Below are 14,855 nucleotides of genomic sequence, written 5' to 3'. Positions count from 1 at the left end.
TTTTTGTTCCCATGGTCTTTTCTTTGCCCTTTAATTTCACTGCCTTTATTTAGAAGATAACAATACAGCGCCACTGCAGTAGGTTCCCTGTCATATGTTTTGTCATTGGTTTTGTCGGATTCGGTCATTTCCAGCACAAAGATTATTCCTAAATGGTAGAGCAAGCATTACGCTGACCACTCTCTCTACTAGTTAAGATGATTTTAAACACTAAGAAATTTGGGGGAAGTTCCCCAGTTGGCCCAGTTCCTTTACTCAGCAGCACTACCTGAGCAGAGTCAGTAGTCAGCTGTGAATGATTCTTTCTTTTACTATTTCTCTTTCCTTCACATACTTACTTCCTTATTTGAGTTTTTTTTATGTATGTGTGTATGTATATATATATATATATATATATATATATATATATATATATATATATATATATATATATATATTCAGTTATTTTTACACACTGCACATATTTGCAGCTGTGGCCCGCCACTACTTCAGAATTATATGATGTCATGAAGTTGTAATGACAAAAAGCAGAGGGAACAACAGATATATAAAGCAGAGATGTGTGATGATGTCCCAAGCCAGTCAGGCCTATCTCTACACCGAGGGAGAGAGATATTAGGGCCAGGAGAAGAGAGAAAGGTAGATGAAACTAGTTAAACTAAGTTAGATTTTACAGTTGAAAAGAGCATTCTCCTTGTTCTCAGTTCTCATTGCACCATAAAACTCTTCGCACAAAAACCGTTGTTTGTAGGCATGCACACCTGCACACTTGACTTTTAGATTCCTCAGTGCGCCACATCACGCCATGCAGCATTTTGACAGTGCTACACTAAATTTAAAGCTATATCGAGACCACCGAAAGCCACAGAAGATCCCATGTAACTTGACATTTTCACAGAGAAAGGCAGCCAGTCTTTTGTTAAATAAATAAATGCTAAGACCAGGTTACCTCAGCTAACATTACTATCCTAGCCCTTTCAGAAAACATAAATAGTTTACAAAGCTTGTTTTACAGTCTCCTTATACTGTATTTGATCTCTTATGTCATATTTCCTAATTAGTTAGCGGGGGTTTGCTGAAAATAAATCCTAGAGGAAACACTGATTACCACAGGCTCTTAGTGATTTAGTCCTGCCCTTGTCTGCCACATCAGTCATTTTTACACACTGCACATCTACATAGCAAACTGTAGAAATATCTCCAGGTTCTAATAATTCTATGCAAATATTACAGGAAAGGAGTTGTGTGTGTTGATTTATTATACACAGAGGTGCGCAAGGAAGCGTATAGCTGTAATCTTTGGCACAAATCAAGTGGGCCATTGAGATCTTTGCCAAATGTGGCAGACCTCACGTAGCGCAACACACAACTTTCATATCTATTTGAAGGTCCAAGGGACTTTTTGGCAGAACAAAGCTTCTGGCCGCTGTATGTAGGGTATTGTGAGAAGTAGCCAATAACTGACCATGTCAGTATTGTAGCCTTCTTATTTTCAAACTCTCAGCACATTTAAGCTGTGTTGTGTTTAAAGCTGCATTCTGAAAGAATTCTTGCTCCTCTGCTCCCCCTACAGTCAGGAAGTGTAGATCACGTTCTGAGTCACTACTAAAAAAAAAATAAGCCTGTTCAAACTGCTGTTCGGTCTTTCTTACTACAGTCCTTGATTTCTTTCTTTCTGCCCTTAATTTTGTCTTTCTTTCATACTGGGTTAGGACATGTAGACTCTAATAGTATCTATGGTTTCCTTTAAGTATATGACTTTCATGGAAACCCACAGGAAGTTTACAGCTCTATGGTTTGAGGTGCTCGAGCTTGCTTCATAGAGTTAATGTTGTGATTGTGAGCACAAGCATAAGTTAGGATTTCTCAGGCTCTTCTCAACTTTAATCTTCAGCAACTTAAATGTGATCGCCATCATCTGTTGTTTAAAGGTAGATGTGAGTCTGTTGTAGCTAGCTTGTATGGCTGTCATCACTGAACCACAGATGACTCCTATTCGCTAATATCTGCTCATAAAATATGAACACAGGCTCAGTGTGTGTGTGTCAATATTTTATGAAGGGAAACATTAAAGAGCAGTGACATCAGCACAGAAGGGGCATGCTCGCCTCTCTCTTCCTCTGCTTTCTTCTCTCCCTGTGTTATTTTGGGCTTTTGCGCGTACTGCATCATTCGCCCTCAAACGGCTGCTGGTTTGCGAACGGAGCGGGCGGTGTGGTGAGAGGATGCTTTGGTTGATAGATTGCAGTGACATTTGCATAAACTTTGCAGAAATAGGCCTTAGAGGGCCTATTAAAAATGTGGGTTCGGGTTATGCTTAGGGAATGAGCAACATTTTAAGGGAAGGTTTGCGTGTTGTCATTCAGTGGGTTTCCTTAGTTTGCATTATGGGTCACCAAGGCTGAAAGCTGATCTTTAGCTCTCTGAAGTGCAATCAAGCTTTTATTCTTTCAAATTTATTTAGATTTTATTATATATATATATATATATATATATATATATATATATATATATATATATATATATATATATATATATATATATTATTTTATTATATATATATTTTATTTTACATATATATATTATTATTATTTTTTTTATTTTTTATTTTTTTAACCTGAATTTATTTCAAGCTTCTTGGTGGCCCTTGCCTGCCCTGCCTCCATCCTGTCTTCCTAAGAGGGCAAATGACTCCTCCGAGAACATGGACTTGCTCACTGTTTTGCTGCAGGCTCAGATATGAACTGTCCTGACCTCAGCGTGGACATTTTAATTAACAGGGTTTTTTGTAGTGCTACTACTCTCCTCACATTTGCTTAATGGACAGTACTTGATGTGGTGAGTGATTTTGTGATATACATAGAAAGGGAAGCTGCAGTTAAGTAAAGCGGAGACACGCATCTTTCAGCAGACTCTTGGAGAACTGAATCCGTTGCTTTCTGCAAGCTCTTGCTGAAGATTGAAGGTATTCTGCGTGCCCACAAGTATCCAGACTCTCTGGAGCAGCCACATATGTGCCTAAGGATTCCAGAAAAGTGAAGTGTCAAGCACTGACCTACGGAGCAGTTCTCTAGAGTATTAATTGTGATATCTGATGCTTTAACATCTACATCTTCAAACAATCAGCACCAACCAACAACAACATGCATCGTTGCATACAGTCATTATCTTTCTTGTGTTTGGTTCATAATATTGTGAGCATATCAAATTGTAAAGCCAGTACTGTGAAGCAAACTGAATGATTACACCCTTACTCTGGAGTGATGGGGCCTGGTGGACAATATAATATTTCATTTTATCCTGTATATTATAATATCTTTTCATTATTGTGATAAACAGTATGCTCAGATATAGTTGCCATTTAAAGAACATGCTGTTTCGTTACAGAGGGCTTGATTAGTATTGTTTGACTTTATTTAGTGCTCATCTGAATAGCAGAAAAAAATTGTATGTCACCATCATTGTATGTTGACATCCAGAATTATTTAACATCAGTACTTGCTCTTATATATAATACTACTACTACTACTACTACTACTACTACTAGTAGTAGTAGTAATAATAATAATAATAATAATAAGAAGAAGAAGAAGAAGAATAATGATTATTATTATTATTATTATTATTATTATTATTATAGTAGTATAGTATAGTGGTAGTAGTATTTAATAAAAACAACTTGAGCTGTGTCTAAAACTCTGCCCTATTCATTATGTAGTTTAATAGCTTGTGTTCTGTCATTTTGCAGTGGTGTCCAAACATGCAGTGCTGAATAGTCAGTGCAGTGTGACAGTCCCGTGTAATCCATCGCGTTGTTTGGTTTCCAAGATTCACCACATGCAGCTTCTCCGAAGAAGATTGTTTATGCAACGCACCCTCTGTCGCACAGCAGCGAGCTCACACACGTAACAGTGTTTCTGAAATGGTTCAGTACCTTGCCACTTTCTGTTCCCTGTTTTGAACACAGCTCTGGTCATATCCACAGTCCAGCATGGGGCCGCTCAATTGTTTTATAATAAGATGTTCTTTATATTTATGCCTTTAATCAATTTCAAAAGTCTAGTCTAAACAGGTTGGTTTGGCTAACTATCAAGGTTGGCTAAGTATCTCAGCTCAATTACACAGATAATATTTAATGTGCTTTAAAAGGACTCAGTATTTAGCTGTATGCTGACAAATCATAGAAAGGCATTAAGACATCTAGAGAACATCTAACTAATCTCACACATGAGCATCTGAGGACAAAAATACAAGTAAATGTTGTTTTTGCTTGAAATTAAAACTCAAATCATGATTTCATTTTAATAGCTAGAAGTAAAACATCTATATTTTATGGAAGCTCACTCACCAGTTCCTGTGGGCTGTGACGCTGTGCTGCCACCTGCTGAGAAGGTGTTTTAGGCGACTCTGTTCTAACCAGCTTCCTCAGGTGCTGTTAATTAACACTGAAAAAAAGGTATGTGTGAAAATATTGTGACACAGTCACAAACCCAGAGGCTGGGCTGCACAAAAACCACACCGCACCCCAGAAATAACCTGTAAAATGTCTCAACAGGCTCAGTTCTGCAGTTTGTACAACCTGTACATGTTTACAAATAGCATTTTGCCATACAGGGTCAGAAAAGGCACAAGTAGATCTACTTGGATTGCTTAACAGCTTTGATGTGGTAACGCGAGTGTGTTGTAATGTAGACATACAGTTTACACTGGGCTAATGGGTGAAGAAGAAGCTTCTGTTACTTGTTTTAGCTGCTTTAGCCTCATAGCTTCCCTTTAGCTACACAGCTAAAGAGGAAACCTTGGACGTTAAGCATTAAACAGATTGATTATATTTAGAGAAAGGGGGAAATGGTTTACTACCTTAATCTGCAGTAATTTACACTGCTATAGAATTGTGGCTACTTCCTCCTAGTTCTTGCTGGAGACTGCTGTTTGGCAGTGGCTGTGCTCTGTGTTGTGTGTTTACGTGTTAATAAAAAGAGAGAGAGAGAGAGAGAGAGAGAGAGAGAAAGTGAGAGAGAGGGGCCACATCTCAGCCACACACAGCCTAGACTCGACACGTTTGTGCAGACATGGGCAGGTCATATACGGCCTTGAGGAGCAGACAGGCGGTCAAACATTGGTGTATTGTGTCCCACGTAGTTTCAGGCTGCCCTACCTTTCTCACGTTTCATGAATAAATCATCATTCCTGTGTCTGCCTCAGCAAGCACAGCCTTAAGTGCTTCCACACGAGCAATAAAGCCGGGTTAAAGAAGCTAAAGTGACAAAATATTTTCAGTCACTTTAAAAAAAACTTTGTTTCCTTTTTTTGAGTTGAGTTATTCACGATGAGCGAGAGCCGTTACTCCGTCTCCGGTGCTCGGCAGAAAGGGGCAGTGTTTAGATTATGTGTTCTGAGCGAAGGTGTTGTGTATAAAACCTTCCTTCCAGGGAAATGACGGGAGTAGCAGACAGGCGTATGTGTTTCTCTCCACTCCACATACGGCTGTGGGCTGAGGCCTGGCCTCTCTGTGTAGTGTAAGCAGGAGATTTGGAGAACACGTAGCAGAGTGAGCCTGTCAGCGCATCAACACTAGAGCTCCCCGTTTCTCATGTCATCAGTGCTCTAACACCATCGGAATGGGACTTTTGCGCGAAGAGACTCTCTTTAATCTGTAAATATTATTGCTTGATTGCCATTTCCATTTCCATGGAGTGTAGAGTGTTGGGATTCAGTTGTGTGGAATGTTCCGGGGACCCCTTTTTTAATAGCACCAGCCAAAGCATTGAACGTTTTGTATATCAACCTACAAATGACAATACAATTTGGTTTTTATTATATATTTATAAAACAGTACTAATTCAGATACTTTATTAATACAATTTATTACATATTTTAAGTTGTTCTTAAATGTATAAATAGGAACTATTTGGTTGGAGAGAGACTTAGTTTAGCATAGTTTTTCACTATAATAAAAACACTGTAATTACCCCCTATTTTAGCTATTAGTTTTTAGCCTGGTTCCAACTCGATTCTCAGAGTTTGGCTTTTATGAGTCTTACTGATGAGAATAAGCTGGTTCTTATGGCACCAATTTGGTAGTCAGCTAAGGTAGTCCTGTCTGTTTTCGAGGGAGTTGATGTTGGAAGCTGTGTCCCAATTCAGGGACTGCATCTTTTGAAGGACAGGGTATACGAAGGCATAGCCTTGAAGGCTGCGTAGACGGTCGAAGGCTGAAAATGAAATGAAACAGTCTGCTTGATGGTGGATTTTCTGCTTGTATCACAGCACCACTGTTTTTGCCCTCACCGTTGTCTCACAAAACGCTGCACCTCTCACCTAGCAACCTTGACGGCTTCAATTGGCACCAACTGGATTCTGCATTGCCATTGAAAAGAAGGACTCGTTCCTCGGCTGCATATGAAAGAGCCTTCAAAATGGGACTGCCTAGTAGCACCACTGGGACTCAATCGGTATTCGAATGCAGCCTCTAAACTGGGACATAGCAGGAGAGAAAGAGATGGTAAAGGCTAGAATCGTAAAAGTTTTTAGCCTAGCACGGATCCTTGTTGCTCCCCCCAGCTTTTACTATCTTGTGTTTAAATTTCCCTTCTGCGAACAATGGCACAGACAATGTTTCTCTTATCAACCTATATTCCTATAACTAGCAAAGTCTTGGTGCTAGTATCTAGAATTAACTACATTTACATTTATGGCATTTAGCTGATGCTCTTATCCAGAGCGACTTACATGGTTACTCTTATTACATAGGTGGGCCAATGGAGTGTTAGGAGTCTTGCCCAAGTGCCCATTGGTGTAGCGCAGCATAGTCACCCAGACCGGGAATCGAGCCCCAGTCTTCAACATGGTGAGGTAGCTCTGTGGCAGTTAGTGGTGTTATCTGTTGCGCCACACCAACTACACCATGTTCTCTTGAGATTGCTGTCGTGTTTAACTTTTTTGGCTGTTTTGACTAGGACTTTTGCTGCTGGGCAAAATGTACATTTTGGGGTTGAATTTGGCCTGTTTTCCGAGCTCTGTTTTGGTTATACACAACTGTACCATGGAAAATAGTTCTCCAAGGAAAAGACATTCTGGCACCTCTTAGGTTTTTGTATTTCTTAATTGAAGCACTTCACTTAGGAACCACTTTTTAAGCACTGCACAGGAAAAAGCAAACATCCACAAAAACATCCACAGCCATTTACATGTGATTACACTATGTTAATGTGTGCTGTTTGAGATTCGTTAGCTGATTTGCCTGTATCTTTTTTTTCTTTTTCCTTCTTCTTCACTCTGATGACTCTTCTAATTGATACTGATATGCAATCTTGCGCTTATGCAAAGACATTAATATAAATACTTGCTATATCTTGCTAAGATATAAATACTAAAAATAGTGAGGTGGATGCCTGTTTATGAATTTATTTTTCAAAACAAGTCATATTCAGCAGCCAGCAGAGCTCAGCATGTGTGGAACTTCTAAAAGGGTCCCTGGTGTATTATCATGAAGCTTCTTGAGAGAATGTCAAGTGTTTTCAAAGCTGCTTCATGGCAAAGAGGGGCAAATTTTTAAGACAAATAATGAAGGCAGTTTTATGTATTATTTCATATTCTCTAGTTCTCTGTCTCAAACTCATCAGTGAGTACTGGACTTGGTTTTAACTGCTAATAGCTACAACATATACAGTTCATATAAAAAAGTAGTCGTAGGTGTCTTGGTGTTTCTTTTGTGTGGTCACTTGTGAGGACTGCCTGCTCTAGGCAGATTTGCATATGCTATATTCCTTCCATTTCTTAATGATGGATTTATCTGAACCCCAGGGGGGTGGGGGGTATCCATCCCCTGACTTATGCTCTTGAGTAACCTGTTCATGGTGTATTTGTAGCCAGGAGTACTGATTAACCAGTGACTGGACTGTGGACTGGTGTGAATATTTATTCTACACTATATTTATTTTACACTTCCATTTCAGGGAAAATATCTAGTGGGGTGATTACTTTATAGGCGCTGTAGCCTCGTAATAGAGCAAGGAATGCATTTCTTTGTATTTTAGCTGTAATTTAGCTGTCTCTGTGGAGTTAAAAACTTAACATAGCATAACAGTTCAGACCGAGTGAGCCCCAGGTCAGTGAATGACTCAGCTCTGTCCTGTTTTATTCTGTCCCATTATTCAGCGCCGTTTAGATTGCAGTTTCAATCAGTCTGTAGGGCAAAACTATAGTTCAGTTTTTAAAGAAATTAATAGTACAGTATTGTTGTTAATATAATGTGTCCTTTGTCCGCATCAGACTAAGAAGTAAGGACATTAAGCAGCATAATAAAGTAATCACTTTGTAATTTTAGGTAAATGTCAAGGGATCAGCCCCTGCTCCTGTTAGCACCTGACATTGGAATGTTTTCGCTGACGGTTTTCCAACCTTGTTAAATGAACTGCTGTCCTCCCCCTTTTGTCTTCAGCTTGACCTGAGCCAGCCTCTGGAGGAACAGGGCCCGCTGGACGTCATCATCCACAAGCTGACAGATCTGATCCTGGAGGCGGACCAGAATGACACTCAGTCCCTGTTGCTGGTCCAGCGTGTGCAGGTGAGAACTGGAGGCAGCGCACTCTAAGCTATGTTCTGCGTATTGTCGCTGTCAGAAAGAAACCCTGTAACCTTATAGGCCGAGGGGAAAAAGTTTAGACAATAGGTTTGCAGGTTTTAGTTTTTCTGTAAATGGTTTCTAGGTTTTTATATGGCAGAAGTGTGCTGCAGGTAGGATCTTGCTGTACTTTACTTAACAGTTAAATGGCTGTGAAGTGTAACAGGAAAGTTGGATGTTTAGTCTGGCGTGTGTAGTGACTGAATGGTGGTGAATGGTCTTGAAAAGCGCTGAACCCATTCCAAAACATTTCAGTAATCCATCTGCCATCCATCATATAAATTTAAGGTGGTGATGACAAGCCACGATCCTTTGCAACGTACATTAGAGAACATTTAGGATGAGCAGCCTTCCACTGCTTTGTTTATACTAATCATGGTAGACATTTGTACTGAAGTGCCATTAGGAATGGCCTGTTTCACATTCAATTGCACACATTTAACAACAGTTAATTAATGGATTCAGTGTACTGGACTATTAGCTGTTTAAGCTAACTGTAAAAGGCAAAAGAACAGTTTGGGATTCAGCAAATTTTTTTAGACAGTTAAAATATCCTAAAGGCACATCCTTATAAAGTTCTGCATTTTTAAGTATGTGCATTATTTAGCAGTGCAAATGGGGCTATATTTCCTCTGTCACTTTTAAAAAGGGATTGAAAAGCACTGGGTTTGGTTTCGGGCTAGGCTGTGTGTTAGCTCATAGACGCACCACAATTCATAACAGCTAAAAGATGATTAAAATCTTTTGTGATCCATGTAATTTTGAATTGGAGTCAGATACCTGATTGCAGAGTGAATGCATAACACTCTCAAACTGAATAACATAATCCTCTCCTCTCGCAATGTGATTATTATGCACAGTTCTATTGCATGCTCAAGGAGGTTATTCCCTTAATCAAAAGAAGTGCTAAGCGGTTAGTATTCAATATTGCAACTGCAGTGGGAAAGAGATGCAAGGCTTTACCACCAGCCTTTGCTGGAGCCATCAGCACAGGGTTTTTGTTGTTGTGTGTGTGTGTGTGTTTTTGTTTGTTTGTTTGTTTGTTGTTTTTTTACTCTCAAAAGAATAAACATATAGTCTGTGTTCTGTAAATACCTCTCCATTTTTGATGTTTCTAACGTTATTTTTTCTTTTTATTATGATGTAAATCTGGCCGTTTATGTTGAGCCGAAATGTCATAATGAATGGAGCAATAGAAATGCTCAAAATTACTTTTTCCATTGACTTGAAAGTAGGCACGTTAGAACATATCAACATATCGAAGTATTGCAGTGGTGCTGTATTCATTATCACAGTGGCTCAGTGGTTGAAACAGTACTGTACTCTGTCTTCAGATACTATTGATTTCATAAAAAGTCAATATTTCTTCTTGATTTATAAAACATTCTAAAATATCACCTGCTCAGTGAAATTTACATGTACCAAAGTGTATATCAGTATTAATATCTCGATAATATCTTGATACTTTGAGACGCCAGGTTCTTGAAAATACACAGGCCCAATTGTAAGTGGGGCTGCACAGTACTTCGTTCCAGTACAGTTTTTACAGTGTGCACATGTGCAGTAGTATCATCGCAGGATGTTCAATATCAAATACATTTCCTAAACTTGTTTTACTGCTTGAAACAAAATGAAATGTCACACCTTTCTTATGTTCCCTTATTTTACTCCAATCTTGGATACACTGAGTGCATTTTTAATATCATGACATGTTAGAGCACTGACTTCTTTGGAAATCTGGTGAAAATTCCTGTTTTGTTTTTCTTTTATATTAACATGACTACTTCAAACAACCCGCACTCTTCATGTGCACACACAGATAATACAAAAGAAGACGAACAGTGTTTTCAGGCAGGGCTTTATAAACAAGGCCAGTCCTCTAGAATATTTCACTGATTGTGTGAAAGGTCATACAGTGTCCTCAGAAGCGAAATATGGGTCATTCTGACCCCGGTGAAAGATCAGAGTTTCTGTTGTTGTTGTTTTTTTGTTTTTTTCTGATGGCAGCATGGTTGCCTTACATAACACTTTGCTCTGTTTGATCTGTGCTGGCAAGAAGAGCATTCCTCCCCACACAGGGATGCTCCTGCTGACATAGCAGATATAGCGTGTGTGCATGCATGTGTGACACAGAGAGAGTGCATACATGAAGAGGTCTGTTGTATAGGCTGTGAAAAAATGTGCACATACAGACATGGTATGCTAATGAGCCTGCTGAGGCTAGACGAAGTGAGTGCTGCTGTGAAGATGTGTAGAAATGAGAGAGGTTCAGCCAAGTGGCTCACTGATTGAGAGGTGTGTGTGTGTGTGTGTGTGTGTGTGTGTGTGTGTGTGTGTGTGTGTGTGTGTGTGTGTGTGTGTGTGAGTGTGAGAGAGGTGGGGATAGGAGGGGGGCGTTTGAGGGGCAGAATGACAAGTGATAGAGCACTGAGAGCATTAAGAGGAGAAAGACAGAGACCTAGACAGAGAGTGTGGTGGTAGTGGTGGTTATGTAAAAAACCTGACAGCCTTGTGCACAGTGTGACGTAACAGGGCCCAGGAAGTGGGTGTGCGGTGCATGTGCCAGATCATGCTTCTCCGATAACTTTCTTGGTCTAAACAGAAATATCTAGGCTACACACATCAGTGGTGAAGGAACAGTCATTTGCACTTCTGTCAGTGTCCGTCTGTCCCCTTGTTCTGCATTATGCTTTAATCTCATTCTTAATGCTTAAGTTGACAATCAGAGTTCTTTCCTTTTAGAAATCTGACCTTTTGTCCTGGACTTGCAGGACTACATAGATGCTCACCCAGAGACCATAGTGCTGGATCCACTGCCAGCCATCAGGACTCTGCTTGACCGCTGCAAGTCTTATCAGCTAGTCCACCGGATAGAGGACTTCATGCAAGGTATTTGTGTGTCTGTGTGTGTGTCTGTCATTGTGTAATATTCTAACCATAATACAGCTCTATTAGAAGGTTGTGTTGTTATTGACATGTATTCCTTATATATACATATACTTTACACTCTTAACAGTAAAGGTTCTACAAAGGACTTGAACAATGCCATAGAAGAACCACTTCTAGTTTTATAAAGAACCATTTTTGTGTGAAGAACCTTTAAAGGTAAAGGTGCACGTATTTGTCACGTCACAGTGTGCACTGTACAGCGAAATATGTCCTCCGCATTTAACCCATCTGGTAGTGAACAAGCTTGCCCAGCTTGCCAAGCCCGGGAATCAAACCCACAACCCTGTTATCGATATCCCGGCGCTCTAACCGCTGAGCCACCACTGCCCCTTTAAATTGGTAAAGAACCTTGAACACTGACTTCTTTAAGCCTGTAAACCTTTATAACTGACTATTTGTAAACACCCCTTCTTATAAATACATTCACGTACTTTAGGTTGCACTGATTGCTGACACAAATGTGCACACACACACAGCTTGCCTAGTGTCTGTAGAGAGGTATTGCCAAAATAAAAGACTCTCTGGAGCAGATAAACATGAACTAACTGGCCTAATGCCAGGCATGGGCTAGAGGGATAATAAACCCCCCAGCCTTGAGCTGTGGAGCAGTGGAGCTGTGTTCTCTGGAAAGATATTGTTCCATCCAATAGTTTGGGGATGAGATAGGGTGGTGATTTATCCAGCGTCCTGACCTCTCTAACTCTTGTTGCTGAATGCAATCAAATCCTCACAGCAATGTTCCAAAATCTAGCAGAAAGCCCTTCCCTGCGCTTAAACTCTTTTTTGCGCTAAACTGGCACAACCCATCACACACATGGTGTGTGTGTGCATGTGCGCGCGTGTGTGTGTTTGTGTCTATATTTGTCTAGTGAGTTTTTTTGTGAGTCCTTTTCTGTGCAACCCGACGTGGCAGATGGTTATGTAACCAAATCATCTGTAAGCCCCCAGTCTGTAGCTCTCCTCTCTTTTCCTTTCTTCTCCCACGTTTCAGCCTCCATGTATGCATCCCTATAACGCATGCAGTATAAGGTTTGCCCATGTTTTGTGCACTGTGAACTGCTAACCATGAGCATGCTTCTTCTGCATGTGTAAGCAGTAGTACTGGCAGGATGTTTTGTTAGGTAATGGATGAGGTGGGTTTTGAATGGGTGAATTGCACTCTGGTGGTGCAAACCAGACAAGCCAAAAGTGCATTAGAAGTTAAGTTAAGCATATAAATGAATTAAAATGTATGTGAAATATTACTCTGTATTCACTGTTATGCTAAAATGACATGTGTACTGTTCTAGCAGGTTTTTACTTGCTAACGAGGGTGATCCCATTGTTCTTTGCACATTCTAACAGACTGGTATGGTTTCCAAATGCTGCGATCACACCCTGTAGTAAACAAAATGTTCTAAACCCTGTAAAGTTTTGTTGTGCATACATTGTTTCTTATAAATGCCACAAGATCCTCTGAATTATGAGGTCGTTAACAAGTCAAAAAATCATATGAACTTTGTTACACAATACATACATTCAAAATTCAACACTACTGTATAACAATCTCAGCTACTTAAACTGTACTCTAGTACTGTCAGATAATTTCATTGGAACATTAATGTAATTTCTTTAAGGATAGTGCTGCAACTAATCTGCAGCTAACCAACAAATCTGTCTGTTTGTCAATTGTTCGCTATTATTTCAGTCATGCCTTCCATCTCTGCTTACTGTGAACGCAGCTCCTGTTCCGATGCATGTTTTTTCCTCACCTGCTCAAGTCTGCACACCTGTGAATGTCTCTCTGTAGTCCAGTATCTGCCTTAACATAACATAGCATCAACACGAGCAAAAAATAGCGAATAAGAGAAAGGTAGGCTAGCGTTACTCCTATTAATCAACTATTACATTTAAGTTGTTAGCTAGCTATAGGAAATGGCATTCTCTTAGCAAGCACCAGACATGAGACCTTGTTTTCCAGCAGGTAAACTAAGCAACATCACGATACTAACATTAGTTGGCTGAAGCACAAAGCAGTAGCAAAAACTTCATCCGGAGTAACGTCAAACATTACGGCTCCAGGGTGCCTGTGTTTCAGGTGAACGTGCATCACCGTAGTGAAATGACTACTCTGCTTTACAGTGTCTGCATTCAATTTGGTTCATCGGTTTATTTTTGCTGAAATGCTCCCATGTTTTGTAAGTGTCAGTCTCGCTTTTTCTGTCTCGTCTTCTTCACGCTCTCTCTTCTGTGCCTTCATGTTTTTCTTCATTAGTACTGAATGCACCTCTGACAGACAATGGAAGCGATACTGCACTAGCACTTCCTTTAGTGCGTTTTGACTCATTAACAACCCTTTATTTCAAAGAGTCCACTGGCATTCGAAAGAAAAATCTGCACATTATCAGCCTTGGGACACTTACTGCAGAAGGTGATGAAGGTGATTTTCGAAAATCCTGTTCATTTGTGTCCCATAGAAACCAGCTTTCTAATATGAGCATGACCCCAACTACAGAATGATGACGCAGCTTCAGTAGTTCTGCTTATTCATGGTCAAAACCCTGAAATGTTGTCATTTCAAATGTTGAAAGAATGCATAATCATTGAAGTAATTCAGCTTTCAGATTGAAGTGTTGCTTGATGGTTTGATGGGATTTTTTCTTGAGAAATACAGAAATTTGCATGGTGAAATGAAAAGACAGCTCAGTACCGACTCTGTACCAGTAAAACAAGTATTTAAAACGAAACTGGCATAGGGTTCAGTACTGAGCCTTGTGGTACATCTGTTAGGACTTGCAAGGTTTGTAGATCTCCAGTGACCTCCACAAGAACATTTTGTTGTTAAAATGCATACCGGTGTTACCTGATGACGTTATAGTAACGAAGTTTCAGCGAGAGAATTATTTTCAACAGGCCAATCAGCTTCAGTTAGAGATATTGGCAGTTTACTTCCTTTTTCCTCTCTTCTCGGCAGTAAGAACACACAGCACCTGGGTAGACGGTTGTAGGGATGGGAGATATTTCAAGCAATATATTCTGAAGTAATTGAGGATTTAAGAAATCTTGAAGTTTGAAAATTTGTGAGGAAAATTGTTTGTTTTTGTGTAAAGAGTCTAGAATTTTGTTCCCCTGCTTTAATCAGTGTGAGCAAATAAAAAACAGACCCTGTAAAGGGAAGCCTATCTAGGAGTTCCCTTTTTAACATGTGCAAGTACAAGTCACCATTACCCCATCATGATGAATGCATGCTCTTGTGTGTGTCATTCTGTACTTATGCACACACTTCACTTGCGTCACACCA

The 14,855-nt window shown here is 39.8% G+C and overlaps 1 protein-coding gene across 1 annotated transcript in view; it reads left to right on the top strand.

Annotated features, from left to right (window-relative positions):
- Positions 1 to 14,855, top strand: part of itpk1b (inositol-tetrakisphosphate 1-kinase b) — a 40,545-nt gene that overhangs the window by 13,831 nt on the left and 11,859 nt on the right. The window contains exons 4-5 of the mRNA XM_072689545.1: positions 8,444 to 8,569; positions 11,398 to 11,515. Coding sequence (XP_072545646.1) covers positions 8,444 to 8,569; positions 11,398 to 11,515 — 244 coding nt within the window. The remainder of the gene's footprint in view (positions 1 to 8,443; positions 8,570 to 11,397; positions 11,516 to 14,855) is intronic.

The sequence above is a fragment of the Salminus brasiliensis genome, chromosome 10 (genome assembly GCF_030463535.1).
Source record: "Salminus brasiliensis chromosome 10, fSalBra1.hap2, whole genome shotgun sequence".
Classification (NCBI taxonomy): domain Eukaryota; kingdom Metazoa; phylum Chordata; class Actinopteri; order Characiformes; family Bryconidae; genus Salminus; species Salminus brasiliensis.
Note: the sequence above shows the minus strand (reverse complement) of the source record. Positions and strands in the feature narration are given on the sequence as shown.